This window comes from Oncorhynchus clarkii, chromosome 32 (assembly GCF_045791955.1).
Source record: "Oncorhynchus clarkii lewisi isolate Uvic-CL-2024 chromosome 32, UVic_Ocla_1.0, whole genome shotgun sequence".
Lineage (NCBI taxonomy): Eukaryota > Metazoa > Chordata > Actinopteri > Salmoniformes > Salmonidae > Oncorhynchus > Oncorhynchus clarkii.
The window spans coordinates 13,158,582-13,178,581 of NC_092178.1; the positions used below are offsets into that span (position 1 = coordinate 13,158,582).

The window sequence follows — 20,000 nt, forward strand, 5'->3', positions numbered from 1 at the left end:
AACATTATATTAAGTAGCATTGTTTAAAGTGGCTAGTGATATATTTTACATCAATTTCCATCAATTCCCATTTTTAAAGTGGCTGGAGTTGAGTCAGTGTGTCGGCAACAGCCACTCAATGTTAGTGGTGGCTGTTTAACAGTCTGATGGCCTTGAGATAGAAGCTGTTTTTCAGTCTCTCGGTCCCTGCTTTGATGCACCTGTACTGACCTCGCCTTCTTCTTGATAGCGGGGTGAACAGGCAGTGGCTCGGGTGGTTGTTGTCCTTGATGATCTTTATGGCCTTCCTGTGACATCGGGTGGTGTAGGTGTCCTGGAGGGCAGGTAGTTTGCCCCCGGTGATGCGTTGTGCAGACCTCACTACCCTCTGGAGAGCCTTACGGTTGTGGGCGGATCAGTTGCCGTACCAGGCGGTGATACAGCCCGACAGGATGCTCTCGATTGTGCATCTGTAGAAGTTTGTGAGTGCTTTTGGTGTCAAGCCGAATTTCTTCAGCTTCCTGAGGTTGAAGAGGCGCTGCTGCACCTTCTTCACAACGCTGTCTGTGTGTGGACCAATTCAGTTTGTCCGTGATGTGTACGCCGAGGAACTTAAAACTTACTACCCTCTCCACTACTGTCCCATCGATGTGGATAGGGGGGGTACCCTCTGCTGTTTCCTGAAGTCCACAATCATCTCCTTTGTTTTGTTGACGTTGAGTTATTTTCCTGACACCACACTCCGAGGGCCCTCACCTCCTCCCTGTAGGCCGTCTCGTCGTAGTGTCTGTAGTGTCGTCTGTAAACTTGATGATTGAGTTGGAGGCGTGCATGGCCACGCAGTCGTGGGTGAACAGGGAGTACAGCAGAGGGCTGAGAACGCACCCTTGTGGGGCCCCAGTGTTGAGGATCAGCAGGGTGGAGATGTTGTTACCTACCCTCACCACCTGGGGGCGGCCCGTCAGGAAGTCCAGTACCCAGTTGCACAGGGCGGGGTCGAGACCCAGGGTCTCGTGCTTGATGACGAGTTTGGAGGGTACTATGGTGTTAAATGCTGAGCTGTAGTCGATGAACAGCATTCTCACATAGGTATTCCTCTTGTCCAGATGGGTTAGGGCAGTGTGCAGTGTGGTTGAGATTGCATCGTTTGTGGACCTATTTGGGCGGTAAGCAAATTGGAGTAGGTCTAGGGTGTCAGGTAGGGTGTAGGTGATATAGTCCTTGACTAGTCTCTCAAAGCACTTCATGATGACGGAAGTGAGTGCTACGGGGCGGTAGTCGTTTAGCTCAGTTACCTTAGCTTTCTTGGGAACAGGAACAATGGTGGACCTCTTGAAGCATGTGGGAACAGCAGACTGGGATAAGGATTGATTGAATATGTCCGTAAACACACCAGCCAGCTGGTCTGCGCATGCTCTGAGGGCGCGGCTGGGGATGCCGCCTGGGCCTGCAGCCTTGCGAGGGTTAACACGTTTAAATGTTTTCCTCATGTCGGCTGCAGTGAAGGAGAGTCCGCAGGTTTCTGTTGCGGGCCGTGTCAGTGGCACTGTATTGTCCTCAAAGCGGGCAAAAAAGTTATTTAGTCTGTCTGGGAGCAAGACATCCTGGTCCGTGACGGGGCTGGTTTTCTCTTTGTAATCCGTGATTGACTGTAGACCCTGCCACATACCTCTTGTGTCTGAGCCGTGACTGTACTTTGTCTCTATACTGATGCTTAGCTTGTTTGATTGCCTTGCAGAGGGAATAGCTACACTGTTTGTATTTGGTCATGTTTCCGGTCACCTTTCCCTGGTTAAAAGCAGTGGTTCGCGCTTTCAGTTTCACGCGAATGCTGCCATCAATCCACGGTTTCTGGTTTGGGAATGTTTTAATCGTTGCTATGGGAACGACATCATCAATGTACTTTCTAATGAAGTCGCTCACCAAATCAGCGTATTCGTCAATGTTGTTGTTTGATGCTATGCGGAACATATCCCAGTCCGCGTGATCGAAGCAGTCTTGAAGCGTGGGATCAGATTGGTCGGACCAGCGTTGAACAGACCTGAGTGCGGGTGCTTCTTGTTTTAGTTTCTGTCTGTAGGCAGGGAGCAACAAAATGGAGTCGTGGTCAGCTTTTCCGAAAGGAGGGCGGGGGAAGGCCTTATATGCGTAGCGGAAGTTAGAATAACAATGATCCAAGGTTTTACCAGCCCTGGTTGCGCAATCGATATGCTGATACAATTTAGGGAGTCTTGTTTTCAGATGAGCCTTCTTAAAATCCCCAGCTACAATGAATGCAGCCTCAGGATATGTGGTTTCCAGTTTGCAAAGAGTCAAATAAAGTTTGTTCAGGGCCATCGATGTGTCTGCTTGGGGGGAATATATACGGCTGTGATTATAATCTCTACCTCTAACTCTACCTTTGCCTTTACCTCTACCTCTACTTCTGCTTCTACTTCTGCATTTACCTCTATCTCTACCTCTACTTCTGCTTCTACTTCTGCATTTATCTCTACCTCTATCTCTACCTCTACCTCTACCTCTCTCTCACCTCTGCCTCTACCTCTGCCTTTATCTCTAACTCTACCTCTACCTCTATCTCTGCCTTTACCTCTAACTCTGCCTCTACCTCTGCATTTACCTCTACCTCTGCCTTTACCTCTAACTCTAACTCTGCCTCTACCTCTGCCTTTACCTCTACCTCTACCTCTACTTCTGCTTCTACTTCTGCATTTACCTCTACCTCTATCTCTACCTCTCTCTCACCTCTGCCTCTGCCTCTACCTCTGCCTTTACCTCTACCTCTATCTCTACCTCTCTCTCTGCCTTTACCTCTACCTCTATCTCTACCTCTCTCTCACCTCTGCCTTTACCTCTACCTCTACCTCTCTCTCACCTCTGCAATTAACCTCTACCTTTGCCTTTACCTCTACCTCTACCTCTATCTCTACCTCTACCTCTCTCTCACCTCTGCCTTTACCTATACCTCTACCTCTGCATTTACCTCGGCCTCTACCTCTTCCTCTAACTCTGCCTTTACCTCTACCTCTTCCTCTAACTACCTTTAGCTCTACCCCTGCCTTTACCTTTTCCTCCACCTCTACCGTTACCTCTACCTTTATCTCTATCTTTACCCCTATGATAATAATTGTCAGGAGTTACTATCTACCATTTCTCCATTATAGCACTGGCCACACACACGCACGAACACACGACACACACACACACACACACACACACACACACACACACACACACACACACACACACACACACACACACACACACACACATACACACACACACACGAACACACACACATGTTCTGTAAATCTCCCTGTCTGTCTCTCTGTGTCTCAGCGCAAACATACACACACTTGATGAGTGTGTGTGTGTGTGTGTGTGTGTGTGTGTGTGTGTGTGTGTGTGTGTGTGTGTGTGTGTGTGCCTGTATGTACAGTATGTGTGTGTTGTGTGTATGTCTATTAGTGATGTCTATTAGTGTGCATATTTTTGTATATCCGTTTGTGTGTCTAACAGTGTGTTTTCTCAGTCAGGTGTTCCCCCATGGTCTTCCTGATGAGTTCACGCTGGTCTTCACTTTACTTCTCAAAAAAAAAACACTGAGGGACAACATCTACCTCTTCCAGATCTCTGATGAACAGGGATACCCACAGGTATACACTCCTCTTTTCATCTACCTCTTCCAGATCTCTGATGAACAGGGAAACCCACAGGTATACACTCCTCTTTTCATTTTTAGTTTCCTGGGGGGGGAATAGGCTTTGTCGTGCCCTTTTCACGACTGTCTTGGTGTGTTTGGACCAATCTAGTTTGTTGTTGATGTGGACACCAAGGAATTTGAATCTCTCAACCTGCTCCACTACAGCCCCGTCAATGAAAATAGGGACGTGCTCGGTGCTCCTTTTCCTGTAGTCCACAATCATCTCCTTAGTCTTGGTTACGTTGAGGGATAGGTTGTTATTCTGGCACCACCCAGCCAGGTCTCTGACCTCCTCCCTATAGGCTGTCTCGTCGTTGTTGGTGATCAGGCCTACCACTGTTGTGTCGTCAGCCAACTTAATGATGGTGTTGGAGTCGTGCCTGGCCATGCAGTCGTGGGTGAACAGGGAGTACAGGAGGGGACTGAGCATGCACCCCTGGGGAGCTCCAGTGTTGAGGATCAGCATGGCAGATGTGTTGCTACCTACCCTCACCACCTGGGGGCAGCCCGTCAGGAAGTCCAGGATCCAGTTGCAGAGGGAGGTATTTAGTCCCAGGATCCTTAGCTTAGTAATGTGCTTGGAGGGTACTATGGTGTTGAACGCTGAGCTGTAGTCAATGAACAGCATTTTCATTGGTGTTCATTTTGTCCAGGTGGGAAAGGGCAGTGTTGAGTGCAATAGAGATAGCATCATCTGTGGATCTGTTTGGGCGGTATGCAAATTGTAGTGGGTCTAGGGTTTCTGGGATAATGGTGCTGAGGTGAGCCATTACCAGCCTTTCAAAGCACTTCATGGCTACGGGCGTGTGTACTACGGGTCTGTAGTCATTTAGGCAGGTTGCCTTTGTGTTCTTGGGCACAGGGACTATGGTGGTCTGCTTGAAGCATGTTGGTATTACAGACTCAATCAGGGACATGTTGAAAATGTCAGTGAAGACACCTGCCAGCTGGTCAGCACATGCATGGAGCACACGTCCTGGTAATCCATCTGGCCCCGCAGCCTTGTGTATGTTGACCTGTTTAAAGGTCTTACTCACGTCGGCTATGGCGAGCGTAATCACACAGTCGTCCGGAACAGCTGATGCTCTCATGCATGCCTCAGTGTTGCTTGCCTCGAAGCGAGCATAGAAGTGATTTAGCTCATCTGGTATGCTCGTGTCACTGGGCAGCTTGCGGCTGTGCTTCCCTTTGTAGTCTGTAATAGTTTGCAAGCCCTGCCACATCCGACGAGCGTCGGAGCCGGTGTAGTACGATTCAATCTTAGCCCTGAATTGACTCTTTGCCTGTTTGATGGTTAGTCACAGGGCATAGCGGGATTTCTTGTAAGCTTCCGTGTTAGAGTCCTGCACCTTGAAAGCGGCAGCTCTACCCTTTAGCTCAGTGCGAATGTTGCCTGTAATCCATGGCTTCTGGTTGGCTTCTCCTCTATTCCTCCCTGCAAACCCCATCTATTTTCTGCTCCTTCCTTCATTTCTCCTCTCTATCTCTTTCTACCCCCTCATATCGCATGTCCTCCATCTCCCTCCTCTCTTTCCACTCCTATGTCATGTCTTTCATCTCTACTATCTCTCTCTCTTTCCACCCATCCTATCTCCTGTCCTTCATTTCTCCACTCTCTCTCTTCCCACCCCCCTGTCTCCTGTCCTCCATCTCTCCTCTCTCTCTCTCTCTTTCCACCCATCCTGTCTCCTGTCCTCCATCTCTCCTCTCTCTCTCTTTCCACCCATCCTGTCTCCTGTCCTCCATCTCTCCTCTCGCTCTCTTTCCACCCATCCTGTCTCCTGTCCTCCATCTCTCCTCTCTCTCTAGCCACCCATCCTGTCTCCTGTCCTCCATCTCTCCTCTCTCTCTCTCTCTTTCCACCCATCCTGTCTCCTGTCCTCCATCTCTCCTCTCTCTCTCTTTCCACCCATCCTGTCTCCTGTCCTCAATCTCTCCTCTCTCTCTCTTTCCACCCATCCTGTCTCCTGTCCTCCATCTCTCCTCTCTCTCTCTTTCCACCCCTCCTAGGTCCTGTCCTCCATCTCTCCTCTCTCTCTCTTTCCACCCCTCCTAGGTCCTGTCCTCCATCTCTCCTCTCTCCATCGTATCTCCTGTCCTCCATCTCTCCTCTCTCTCTCTTTCCACCCCCCCCCTGTCTCCTGTCCTCCATCTCTCCTCTCTCTCTCTTTCCACCCCTCCTAGGTCCTGTCCTCCATCTCTCCTCTCTCTCTCTTTCCACCCATCCTGTCTCCTGTCCTCCATCTCTCCTCTCTCTCTCTTTCCACCCATCCTGTCTCCTGTCCTCCATCTCTCCTCTCTCTCTCTTTCCACCCATCCTGTCTCCTGTCCTCCATCTCTCCTCTCTCTCTAGCCACCCATCCTGTCTCCTGTCCTCCATCTCTCCTCTCTCTCTCTCTCTTTCCACCCATCCTGTCTCCTGTCCTCCATCTCTCCTCTCTCTCTCTTTCCACCCATCCTGTCTCCTGTCCTCCATCTCTCCTCTCTCTCTCTTTCCACCCCTCCTATCTCCTGTCTTCCATATCTCCTCTCTCTCTATTTCCACCCATCCTGTCTCCTGTCCTCCATCTCTCCTCTCTCTCTCTTTCCACCCATCCTGTCTCCTCTCCTCCATCTCTCCTTTCTCTCTTTCCACCCCTCCTAGGTCCTGTCCTCCATCTCTCCACTCTATCCTCCCTTTGTCTTCTCCTCTCTCTGTTTCTGTTGTTCTCTCATTATCATTCTCATTATTATTCTCATTATTATTAATCTTACTTCTATGATGAAGAGTGTCTCTCACATCTATAATCAATCTGCAAACAAATTTAAATGCTATTCAGCATGTATAGGATGAATTGAGGGCAAACCAACTCGTTATACATGATTGATTGTGTGTTTTCATGGGCAATAATTAGTTGCCTTTGTCCATGTTTTTCTTAACTTTGCCGTGTGTTCTATGTAGCCCACTTTGAGACCCAAAGCATAGGACTGTACTGAACTTCTGTCTGTAGCTCCTTCTCATAGCGGATTATTGCTTGGGAAAGGATAGACCTATTCAATGAACCATTGGCTTCAGCAATACCTACAATATTCCTTTAGCTCTGTAGACACTATAGTGGTAGGAACAAGGGAAGAGGAACGAGGGAGCAGGTGAGAGGTGTTCTTTCCCAATCAGAAATGGATAATGACCCAACTGTTGTTTCCTGTCTCCTCTCCCCCACTTTCCCTCTCTCCTCCTTTCTTCTCCCAACCATCCTCCCCCACTCCCCCAGTTCTCCCTTGACCTGAATGGCCCTGATGCCACCCTGTCCCTGCGTGCATGGGGGGCCGACCCCCTGGGTGAGCCAGTTGGGTGTGTGTTCAGGGGGGAGGGCGTGGAGTCTATCCTGGACAGTGGTTGGCACAAACTGGCCCTCAGCGTCCAGCAGAGGGCAGCCTCTCTACATGTAGACTGCAGCTCCATCCAGACCAAGCCCCTGGAGCCCCGTGGCGAGCTATCGACCAAGGGACACACCCTACTGGGCATCAGAGCAACAGATGCTGCCGCTGTGGAGGTATGGAGGTGGAGGGCCAGGAAAGGAGAGGATGGGGGGGTTATTGTGGTGGGAAGTTGGGAGATTGGGTTGGGTTAACCTGTATGTGGGGAGTAGAGAGATGGAGGGAGAGGTGGAGAGAGTGGGAGGAGGGGAGAGCTGGATGGAGAGGTGTAGAGGGTGGGAGGAGGGGAGAAATGGAGGGAGAGGTGGAGATGGTGGGAGGAGGGGAGAGATGGATGGAGAGGGTGGGAGGAGGGCAGATATGGAGGGAGAGGTGGAGATGGTGAGAGGAGGGGAGAGATGGATGGAGAGGGTGGGAGGAGGGCAGATATGGAGGGAGATGTGGGAGGAGGGCAGATATGGAGGGAGATGTGGGAGGAGAGCATATATGGAGGGAATGGTGGAGCGGGGGGAGGAGGGGAGAGGTGGGAGGAGGGAAGATGTGTAAAGGGCGGGACGAGGGATATTTGAGGGTGATGGTCATGGCTGTAGAAGGGGGGTTGTAGTGAGCTGTCTCCAACAATATTTCTCTCCCCCTCTTTCGCTCTTGCACTTTCTCTCTCTTTCTCTCGCTCTCGTACTCTTTTCTCCCTGCCACCGGTCTTCTGCGTCTCTCTTGTCTCTCAGATGGACATTCAGCAGGTGATGGTGTATTGTGACGCCTCCCTAGCCATTCAGGAGTCCTGCTGTGAGATACCTGGTGCTAGGGTGAGAACACCAACCATCAAACAACATTCCCACAACCATCAAACAACACTCCCACAACCATCACGCAACACTCAAAAACCAACACACAACACTCCAACAACCATTACATAACACTCCCGCAACCATTACACAACACTCCCACAACCATCACACAAACCATCACACAACACTCCCAAAACCTTTCTAAACACCAACCATCACGCATAGTCCCTGTGCCAAGATGACCTGTCTAAATGACTACTGCCCCGTAGCACTCACATCTATAGCCATTTAATGCTGGTCATGGCTCACATTAAAACCATCATCCCAGACACCCTAGACCCACTCCAATTTGCATACCACCCCAACAGATCCACAGATGATGCAATCTCTATTGCACTCCACACTACCCTTTTCCACCTGGAGAAAAGGAACACCTATGTGAGAATGTTATTCATTGACTACAGCTCAGCGTTCAACACCATAGTACCCTCAAAGCTCATCACTAAGCTAAGGACCCTGGGACTAAACACCTCCCTCTGCAACTGGATCCTAGACTTCCTGACGGGCCGCCCCCAGGTGTTGAGGGTAGGTAACAACACATCCGCCACGCTGATCCTCAACACGGGGGCCCCTCAACGGTGCATGCTCAGTCCCCTCCTGTACTCCCTGTTCACTCATGACTGCATGGTCAGGCACGACTCCAACACCATCATTAAGTTTGCCGATGACATAACAGTGATATCCCTGATCACTGACAACGATGAGACAACCTATAGGGAGGAGATCAGAAACCTGGCCGTGTGGTGCCAGGACAACAACCTCTCCCTCAACATGATCAAGACAAAGGTGATGATTATGGACGACAGGAAATGTAGGAGCGAGCACGCCCACATTCTCATCAACGGGGCTGCAGTGGAGCAGGTTGAGAGCTTCAAGTTCCTTGGTGTCCACATCACCAACAAACTAACATGGTCGGAGACAGATGTTTTATACAACAGCCTTTCTGTGTGTTCTTTTGTCGACTTCGTCTGCACATTTGCAATCAAACGGCAGAATTTTGTCCATCTCCTTCGCTATCATACTCTAATTCCTCCAGAGAGCAACACTATCATACTCTAATTCCTCCAAAGAGCAACACTATCATACTCTAATTCCTCCAAAGAGCAACACTATCATACTCTAATTCCTCCAGAGAGCAACACTATCATACTCTAATTCCTCCAAAGAGCAACACTATCATACTCTAATTCCTCCAAAGAGCAACACTATCATACTCTAATTCCTCCAGAGAGCAACACTATCATACTCTAATTCCTCCAGAGAGCAACACTATCATACTCTAATTCCTCCAGAGAGCAACACTATCATACTCTAATTCCTCCAGAGAGCAACACTATCATACTCTAATTCCTCCAGAGAGCAACACTATCATACTCTAATTCCTCCAAAGAGCAACACTATCATACTCTAATTCCTCCAGAGAGCAACACTATCATACTCTAATTCCTCCAGAGAGCAACACTATCATACTCTAATTCCTCCAGAGAGCAACACTATCATACTCTAATTCCTCCAGAGAGCAACACTATCATACTCTAATTCCTCCAAAGAGCAACACTATCATACTCTAATTCCTCCAGAGAGCAACACTATCATACTCTAATTCCTCCAGAGAGCAACACTATCATACTCTAATTCCTCCAGAGAGCAACACTATCATACTCTAATTCCTCCAGAGAGCAACACTATCATACTCTAATTCCTCCAAAGAGCAACACTATCATACTCTAATTCCTCCAAAGAGCAACACTATCATACTCTAATTCCTCCAGAGAGCAACACTATCATACTCTAATTCCTCCAGAGAGCAACACTTTTGCTTTTTGCACCTACTACGTGATATCGTTCAAAAAAGCAGTGTTAGAAAGGATGACCTACACAAACTGACCAGCTCATGTTATAGACAGACGAGGGCTGCATGGCAGACCAATCTAAAGTCATCTCTGGGGCATGTCCAGCCCACTCATTATCTCAACCAATCATGGCTAGCGGGAAGGTTCCTGTCTTTATCGGCGGCTAAACCAACTAGGCTTGTATTTTTGTATTTACAGATGGCATACGTCTCTTATTCAGGCACATGAAAGTTCACTTGCCAAAAAACACATTTTGATAAAAATGTTTATGTTTAAGTAGTGACGCGCGACATACGCCTAGTTTCCTGAAACGAGTCACATGTGGATGTGTACCTCACGCTTATATTTGCGTGTTTATTTGTTTGTGTGTGTTAGTGAGTGTGTGTGTGTGTGCTGTATATAGGCCTATGTATGAAAGACCGGCAAACAGAGAGAGAACACCTTCAGAACACCTTCAGAACAGCCGAGGAGACTTTCAGACCCCTCTTGAATTGATGAAGTGATGTATGGAGGAGGAGGAGAGGAAGAGACTGACCACCCTCCCTCTTCTCCTTCTCTCTGAGCTGTCTGCTACAGGGCTCCTCGCAAGCAGTGTTTACAACTTGAACAGGAGCTGCACACAAACATGCACATACACCACAGACACGCACGCACACACACACACACACACAGACACACACACACACACACACACACACACACCCCACCAACAGAGTTCTGAAAAGACAGCTGATAAAGAGAGTGGTGTATTTTATGGCTAGACATGGAGTGTCCGAGGGGGATAAAGTTCCTGTTGTTGATCTCCTTTGTTGCCATGGAAAACCCCTCAAAATATGAAAACAGTGTTACATTACTTTGTCTTCAGTTTAGCTTTTCAGTTCAGATGTTTCCAGGCAGTTCACGATACACAATCCCCAATTGATGTTTGGTACCTGTAGGCTAGCTTTTCACCTTTGACCCATGGCCGCTCTCTCTCTCACTCTCTCTTTCTCAGTGCCCCCCTGACGCCCCCAAGAGTCGCCGCGCTGCCGAGAATGACCTAGAGCAGCCGGTCCTTGCCTTTAACCAGGTAATACACACTCAGATATCCCAGCAGGCAGACCAACGACACCAAGTACTGACTGGTAGGGGAACGCTTCTACCAAAACATTCTATTGGTTCTCCTGTTATTCATTGGTCCTCCCCTAATAATCAGTGATCTAACCAATCGAGAGATTGATGGAATCAATTGATGGTAGCATGATGACCTCCACAAACACTATTGAGAAATATGATTTTTTTCAACTCTTGCAACAGTGCTACATTGCCAGATAGATAATACTATTTCATTATGTTGTGAAGCCAAATCATCCTGTCTCATTTCATGATTTATATTAATGCCATCATTTTCCATTCATCCATTCATTAGGCATGCTGTTTGTCTTTTGGAGAGCTGTTGATAATAACTCAAAGCTCTGGCAGACTACAGACAGGAGTAATCAATCCCAGAGAATTGAACTGCTGTCTGAGTTTGTAATGAGATGCAGGTCTGTGTCTGGCAGTGGTAGCGCTAACCAATGAAATAACAGCTGATGATCGACGATGGACAATATAAGGAAGTCTCTCTCTCCCTCTTTCTGTCTGGGCATCAGGGTTTATTAGTGATCTACTTCACCTCTCCTCATCCCTCTCTTCTTCTCCTTTCATTATTTTTCTCTTTAAAATGCACTCTGGATAAAAACATCTGGCTGTGTTCATAAAATGTAGATAGTATGTATAATCTGGAAGTAGAAGTGTTGTTGTCTTTTAGCCTAGCAGTAGCTTAGTGGTTAGAGCGTTGGGCCAGTAACCGAAAGCTGACAAGGTAAAAATCTGTCGTTCTGCCCCCGAGCAATCCACTGTTCCCCGGGCGCCAAAGATGTGTTTATCGATTAAGGTAGCCCCCGCACCTCTCTGATTCAGAGGGGTTGGGTTAAATGTGGAAGACACATTTCAGTTGAGTGCATTCAGTTGTACAACTGACTAGGCTGGCTAGGTCCCCATTAGTTTACTCCAATTAGGGGAGGGGTGGAAGGGTTAAGGGAAAATAATAAATACAAATATATATCAAAAATGATATATGGGGGATTGGAAATGATGCAGACAATTACACTGATGGAAGTCACAATCTATCTGCAGTATTAAAACTGATCTACACCAGTATGTCAGTTTAGATATCATTCTTCATCCACTCTCTGTTTTGCTGCTGATGCAGGGATATGTAATGGTACCAGCTAGCTTCAGTGGTGTGCATTTACCTGCAAAATATGCCATAGAATTCTAATTCGATTCTGTTTAAACGTTGGCTTCTTAAGAGCATCACGTCACAACATAATTACCATTGCGTCTTCAAAAAGGTCACTTTTTAAAATCAAAAGAAAAGAAAAGCTGTTACTTTTCATACTGGAAGCAGGTTCATGGTTGGTCCAACAATGTTGTATCTGCCTTCTAATGGTTCAATGTTCTACCTGTCTTCTAATGGTTCAATGTTGTACCTGTCTTCTAATGGTTCAATGTTGTACCTGTCTTCTAATGGTTCAGTGTTGTACCTGTCTTCTAATGGTTCAATGTTCTACCTGTCTTCTAATGGTTCAATGTTCTACCTGTCTTCTAATGGTTCAGTGTTGTACCTGTCTTCTAATGGTTCAATGTTCTACCTGTCTTCTAATGGTTCAATGTTGTACCTGTCTTCTAATGGTTCAATGTTGTACCTGTCTTCTAATGGTTCAATGTTGTACCTGTCTTCTAATAGTTCAATGTTGTACCTGTCTTCTAATGGTTCAGTGTTGTACCTGTCTTCTAATGGTTCAATGTTGTACCTGTCTTCTAATGGTTCAATGTTGTACCTGTCTTCTAATAGTTCAATGTTGTACCTGTCTTCTAATGGTTCAATGTTCTACCTGTCTTCTAATGGTTCAATGTTGTACCTGTCTTCTAATGGTTCAATGTTCTACCTGTCTTCTAATGGTTCAATGTTGTACCTGTCTTCTAATGGTTCAATGTTCTACCTGTCTTCTAATGGTTCAATGTTGTACCTGTCTTCTAATGGTTCAATGTTGTACCTGTCTTCTAATGGTTCAATGTTGTACCTGTCTTCTAATGGTTCAATGTTGTACCTGTCTTATAATGGTTCAATGTTGTACCTGTCTTCTAATGGTTCAATGTTGTACCTGTCTTCTAATGATTCAATGTTGTACCTGTCTTCTAATAGTTCAATGTTGTACCTGTCTTCTAATGGTTCAGTGTTGTACCTGTCTTCTAATAGTTCAATGTTGTACCTGTCTTCTAATGGTTCAATGTTGTACCTGTCTTCTAATGGTTCAATGTTGTACCTGTCTTCTAATAGTTCAATGTTGTACCTGTCTTCTAATGGTTCAATGTTGTACCTGTCTTCTAATGGTTCAATGTTGTACCTGTCGTCTAATGGTTCAATGTTGTACCTGTCTTCTAATAGTTCAATGTAGTACCTGTCTTCTAATGGTTCAGTGTTGTACCTGTCTTCTAATAGTTCAATGTTGTACCTGTCTTCTAATGGTTCAATGTTGTACCTGTCTTCTAATGTTTCAATGTTGTACCTGTCTTCTAATGGTTCAGTGTTGTACCTGTCTTCTAATAGTTCAATGTTGTACCTGTCTTCTAATGGTTCAATGTTGTACCTGTCTTCTAATGGTTCAATGTTGTACCTGTCTTCTAATAGTTCAATGTTGTACCTGTCTTCTAATGGTTCAATGTTGTACCTGTCTTCTAATGGTTCAATGTTGTACCTGTCGTCGAATGGTTCAATGTTGTACCTGTCTTCTAATAGTTCAATGTAGTACCTGTCTTCTAATGGTTCAGTGTTGTACCTGTCTTCTAATAGTTCAATGTTGTACCTGTCTTCTAATGGTTCAATGTTGTACCTGTCTTCTAATGTTTCAATGTTGTACCTGTCTTCTAATGGTTCAATGTTGTACCTGTCTTCTAATAGTTCAATGTTGTACCTGTCTTCTAATGGTTCAATGTTGTACCTGTCTTCTAATGGTTCAATGTTGTACCTGTCTTCTAATGGTTCAATGTTGTACCTGTCTTCTAATGGTTCAATGTTGTAGCCGTCTTCTAATGGTTCAATGTTGTAGTTGTCTTCTAATGGTTCAATGTTGTACCTGTCTTCTAATGGTTCAGTGTTGTACCTGTCTTCTAATGGTTCAATGTTGTATCTGTCTTCTAATGGTTCAAGTCATGAAAGGTCCATAGCATTCTAAAATTGCAGAGTTCAAGTTTATGTCCCTCTCCCTCTCTCTTTTCCTCTCTCTCTCTCAGGAAATCCTTGGATCCCAGGGTCTGGCAGAAAAAGTATGTTTCAATCTTTCCCTTTCACACACACAGGCACAAACACGCATAAACACACACATACAGGCACACAGACACACAAAGACAGAAAGACAAGCACACATACACACAACCACAACCTTGATCCTATATTAGTGAAGAAGCTGAGGAGAGACTTACAGTTGGCATCCAATCAGAAAGACCATATGTAGGCGGGATGGGCCAATCAGAGCAAGGTATTTGTTTATGCCAGCGGCTGGTGACCCAAATACCAGTTCAGTTACTGTACTCCAAGAAAGGGCAGAGAAGGAGGGTAACAGTGAGAGATGGTGTGACACACATACACACACACAAACACACACACACACACACAGCTCTGCTACTGACAGTGGAGTGATTTGAACATCATACACCTTGGCTATCTGGGGAGTTGCTCTATTGCTGCCTATTCATTTTGTCATTCTCCAACAGTAGCAGAATTCTGTTTACATATGCAGTAGCATATACAACTCCAGACACTCCATTACTGCATTCCTTAGTGTCCTTACTAATGTTTTACTCATTTCCCATGGCTCAGTGTAATGCAGGTGCTGAAACACAGCTCTAGTCACTGTAGAGGAACTACGACTGAATATAATGAGACAGAATGATCTCTCTCTATTGGAAGACTTTCACAGCTATGAATCAACACAGTTATTAGTGTGTGTGTGGGGGTGTGGGGGGGTATATACAGTTAAAGTCTGAAGTTTACATACACTTAGGTTGGAGTCATTAAAACTCGTTTTTCAACCACTCCAACAATATCTTGTTAACAAACTATAGTTTTGGCAAGTCGGTTAGGACATCTACTTTGTGCATGACACAAGTATTTTTTACAACAATAGTTTACAGACAGATTATTTCACTTATAATTCACTGTATCACAATTTCAGTGGGTCAGAAGTTTACATACACTAAGATGACTGTGCCTTTAAACAGCTTGAAAAATTCCAGAAAATTATATCATGGCTTTAAAAGCTTCTGATAGGCTAATTTACATCATTTGAGTCAATTGGAGGTGTACCTGTGGATGTATTTCAAGGCCTACCTTCAAACTCAGTGACTCTTTGCTTGGCATCATGGGAAAATCAAAATAACTCAGCCAAGACCTCAGAAAACAAATTGTAGACCTCCACAAGGCTGTTTCATCCTTGGGAGCAATTTCCAAATGCCTGAAGGTACCACGTTCATCTGTACAAACAAATGTATGCAAGTATAAACACTATGGGACCATGCAGCCGTCATACCGCTCAGGAAGGAGACGCATTCTGTATCCTAGAGATGAACGTACTTTGGTGCGAAAAGTGCAAATCAATCCCAGAACAACAGCAAAGGACCTTGTGAAGATGCTGGAGGAAACAGGTACAAAAGTATCTATATCCACAGTGAAACGAGTCCTATATCGACATAACCTGAAAGGCCGCTCAGCAATGAAAAAGCCACTGCTCCAAAGCCACCATAAAAAAGCCAGACTACGGTTTGCAACTGCACATGAGGACAAAGATCGTACTTTTTGGAGAAATGTCCTCTGGTCTGATGAAACAAAAATAAAACTGTTTGACCAAAATGACCATTGTTAAGTTTGGAGGAAAAAAGGGGATGCTTGCTAGCTGAAGAACACCATCCCAACCGTGAAGCACAGGGGTGGCAGCATTATGTTGTGTGGGTGCTTTGCTGCAGGAGGGACTGGTGCACTTCACAAAATGAATGGCATCATGAGGAATGGAAAATTATGTGGATATATTGAAGCAACATCTCAAGACATCAGTCAGGAAGTGAAAGCTTTGTCGCAAATGGGTCTTCCAAATGGACAATGATCCCAAGCATACTTCCTAAGTTGTGGCAAAATGGCTTAAGGACAACAAAGTCAAGGTATTGGAATGGCCATCACAAAGCCCTGACCTCAATCCTATAGAAAACTTGTGGGCAGAAATGAAAAAGTGTGTGCGAGCAAGGAGGCCTACAAACCTGACTCAGTTACACCAGCTCTGTCAGGAGGAATGGGCCAAAATTCACCCAATTTATTGTGTTAAGCTCCTGGAAGGCTCCCCGAAATGTTTGACCCAAGTTAAACAATTTAAAGGCAATGCTACCAAATACTAATTGAGTGTATGTAAACTTATGACCCACTGGGAATGTGATGAAAGAAATAAAAACTGAGCTCACAATTTCACCTGGTTAATATTGCCTGCTAACCTGGATTTCTTTCAGCTAAATATGCAGGTTTAAAAATATATACTTGTGTATTGATTTTAAGAAAGGCATTGATGTTTATGGTTAAGTACACATTGGAGCAACGACAGTCGTTGATTGATTGTTTTTTATAAGATACGTTTAATGCTAGTTTGCAACTTACCTTGGCTTACTACATTCGCATAACAGGCAGGCTCCTCGTGAGGCAGGTGGTTAGAGTGTTGGACTAGTTAACTGTAAGGTTGCAAGGTTGGATCCCCCGAGCTGACAAGGTAAAAATCTGTCGTTCTGCCTCGTTCCTGGGCCGTCATTGAAAATAAGAATGTGTTCTTAACTGTCTTGTTAAATAAAGGTGTAAAAAAAATGTTAGGAAAACTTGAAATCGACTCTAATTAATCGGCCATTCCATTTAATCGGTCGACCTCTAGTTAGTACACATCGGTCCAGAGCATCCCAAACATGCTCAATGGGTGACATATCTGGTGAATACTCATAATAATTAGTTTAGTGCATACCCAGTGTTTCCCTTAGTTATTTTTTACAGAAGTGGTGGCAGAGGTAGCAGGGGGGGTTAGCAGAAAAGGTCTTCCTGGGGGGGATCCAGGGGCTTGCGATGCGCCACTGCTGAATGAATTTAGGGGAAACACTGCATACCACACTTTATACATTGAATTGGGACTCCCAAATCATGAATGGGGAACAACCAAACGGGTTGATGTCTCTGGTGAGCAATACATCTCCATATAGTAAAGTAACTAGAGAGAGCAGGCTGAGAGAGAGAGAGAGAGAGAGAGAGGGGGAGGGAGGGAGGGAGGGAGGGAGGGAGGGAGGGAGGGAGAGGGAGGGAGGGAGGGAGGGAGGGAGAGAGAGAGAGAGAGAGAGAGAGAGCAGGCTTGGCTGAGAGAGAGAGAGGGAGAGGCAGATGGGTATTAGGAAACAGTGACTAGGTATCACGTACCAACCATTGATGGAGTTGCAGTTGTGGATCCCAGGAAGAGTATCTGCTGCGGCTAATGGGGATCCTGATATAGTACCAAACACACAGAACAAAAACCTTCTCCTTACCTTATCTCCCAGTCACACAACATCAATATATTTGAACTGCCTGGTGTCACACAACATCAACATATGTTAACTGCCTGGTGTGAGGCGAGCGGGCTGGGCTGACACACTGGGTGGTAGATGTTGTATTAATTGCCATGCTTCCATTAGAAATAACATTGCGTCAGCAATTTGTAAGACACACGAAACTGTAGTGTGTCTGTGTATGTCTTACCCGTGAAGAGCTACAGCTGGCCTGCACTCTCTGGTGCCTTGGTGATTTTACTGTATCTATTGATCGCTGTCTCTCGAGAGGGACGTATGTGTGGACGTATGTGTGTGTGAATCTGTGTGTGTGTGTGTGTGCGTGTGTTGGAGACCCCCTCCCAAAACCCATGTCTGCAGAGAATGTTTAGCTGATGTAACAGCGCCACTCTCTGGTCACTGGAGAAACTGCACCCTAATCATTGCACCGCAGAAATCATCAACTAGATTCAGATTACTACCAGTCCTGCTACTGTAGTTGGACCACTAATCCCAAATGGTAGTCTGTGCGCTGATTGGTCCAAACTGTCTATTGTCTTCCTGACAGGATTCGAAACAGACACACGGCATGTCTCTTCTCTCATAATCAACACTACTCTATCCAATAGAGCAGGATGGGCAATTCCAGTCCTCGGGGGCCTGATTGGTGTTACAGTTTTGTCCCAGACCCAGATAACACACCTGACTCCAATAATCACCTAATCATGATCTTCAGTTTAGAATTGAATTTGATTAATCAGCTGTGTTTGCTAGGGATGGAGACAAAGTGTGATGCCAACCAGACCCTGGAGGACTGGTGTTGCCCACCCCTGCTATAGAGGAGCCATATACTACACTGAACAAAAATATAAATGCAACATGTAAGGTGTTTCATGAGCTAAAATAAGGAGTATTTATGTCTGCAATAAAGCATTTTTGCATGGAAAAACTAATTCTGATTGGCTGGGCCTGGCTCCTCAGTGGGTGGGCCTTGCTGAGAAGTGGGTAGGCCTCGTTGTAATAGAATGGAATTCATCGAACGGAATCAAGCGGTTCCATATGTTTGATGTGTTTGATACCGTTTAATTTATTCCATTCCAGCCAATATAATGAGCCGTCCTCCTATAGCTCCTCCCACCAGCCTCCTCTGTGTGCAACTCAGTATTAGGAAGGTGTTCTTAATGTTTGGTATACTCAGTGTATGTTTTGTAACTACTGTACCTGAGTTTGGGAGCTGGCTCTTACTTTGATGTGTGACTTTTGCCTTGGATTTGGCCTATTCCTCCTCTGCGCTCATCACAGCATGCTATCAAAAGCAACTTCATCTAACGAGACACAACCTGACACAGACGTTTTTAAAGTCACTTGGCGTTATCGACACAGTACATTGCAAAATCAATTTGGACTCTTTTAATTCAGACACTTTCCTCATCTTTATAAAGGCCTTGATCTCCTGCATTACAGGGTGTCTCAACATGAACTAATGTGATGTTAACATTACAGGGTATCTCAACATGAACTAATGTGATGTCAACATTACAGGGTATCTCACCATGAACTAATGTGATGTTAACATTACAGGGCATCTCACCATGAACTAATGTGATGTCAATATTTCTATCGCTATCTCTCTCTCTCTCTCTCTCTCTCTCTCTCTCTCTCTCTCTCTCATTTTCTCCCTTCCTCTCTTTCTTTCTCCCTTTTTCTCTCTCCCTCCCTCTCTTTCTCTTTCCCTCCCTCCCTCCCTCTCTTGCTCTCTTTTTCTCCCTTCCTCCCTCTCTCCCTCCCTCTCTCCCTCCCTCCCTCCCTCCCTGTCTCTCTTTTTCTTCCAATATTTTTCTCCCTCTCTCTGTCTTTATCTGTCTCTCTCCCTCCCTTCTTCTCTCTCTTTAGTGTGCTGGTTGTGTTCTTCTCAACGATGACCTAAATGTAAGTTCTGGTTGGATGAAAGCTCTCATGTTGCACTGATATTCACATGAAACAAAGACTGAACAGATGAGACATATCCCCATCAAAGTCCCTTTCAGAAACAAAGACTGAACAGATGAGACATATCCCCATCAAACTCCCTTTCAGAAACAAAGACTGAACAGATGAGACATATCCCCATCAAACTCCCTTTCAGAAACAAAGACTGAACAGATGAGACATATCCCCATCAAACTCCCTTTCAGAAGTGCAATCAACTGTCATTCACATGGAAAATAATACTGCAACAATATAATGTCCTCAAACAACCAATAAAAGTAACTGGAAACAAGAAATAAAATACCTGTGGATTGAATATATATCTAAAACAATGAAATCTGTTTTATTGGATTAATATGTAGGCAATGATGTTCAGGTATAAACAAGTGAAAATAGCATGTAGCTTCCTTCTGGCTAAGTATGAGACACTGTAAAGTGGAGTAGTTTCCAGGTGAATACAATAATACAGACAGATGTTTAGTGTGATAGATATGTTTGTTTGTTTGTTTGTTTCAGCTGGCCTCAGTTGGACACACTGGACAGCACAGAATGAAGGGAGAGAAGGGAGATCGGGTGAGAAAATAATACACACACACACACAATGTAAAT

The 20,000-nt window shown here is 45.4% G+C and overlaps 1 protein-coding gene across 4 annotated transcripts in view; it reads left to right on the forward strand.

Moving 5' to 3' along the window:
- LOC139392412 (collagen alpha-1(XVI) chain-like) overlaps positions 1–20,000 on the forward strand; it is a 161,143-nt gene that overhangs the window by 26,597 nt on the left and 114,546 nt on the right. For all 4 annotated transcript variants that reach the window (XM_071140386.1, XM_071140388.1, XM_071140385.1 and 1 more), the window contains exons 5-11: positions 3,512–3,635; positions 6,934–7,215; positions 7,825–7,905; positions 10,795–10,869; positions 14,118–14,150; positions 19,317–19,352; positions 19,908–19,964. In XM_071140386.1, the coding sequence (XP_070996487.1) occupies positions 3,512–3,635; positions 6,934–7,215; positions 7,825–7,905; positions 10,795–10,869; positions 14,118–14,150; positions 19,317–19,352; positions 19,908–19,964 (688 nt within the window). The remainder of the gene's footprint in view (positions 1–3,511; positions 3,636–6,933; positions 7,216–7,824; positions 7,906–10,794; positions 10,870–14,117; positions 14,151–19,316; positions 19,353–19,907; positions 19,965–20,000) is intronic.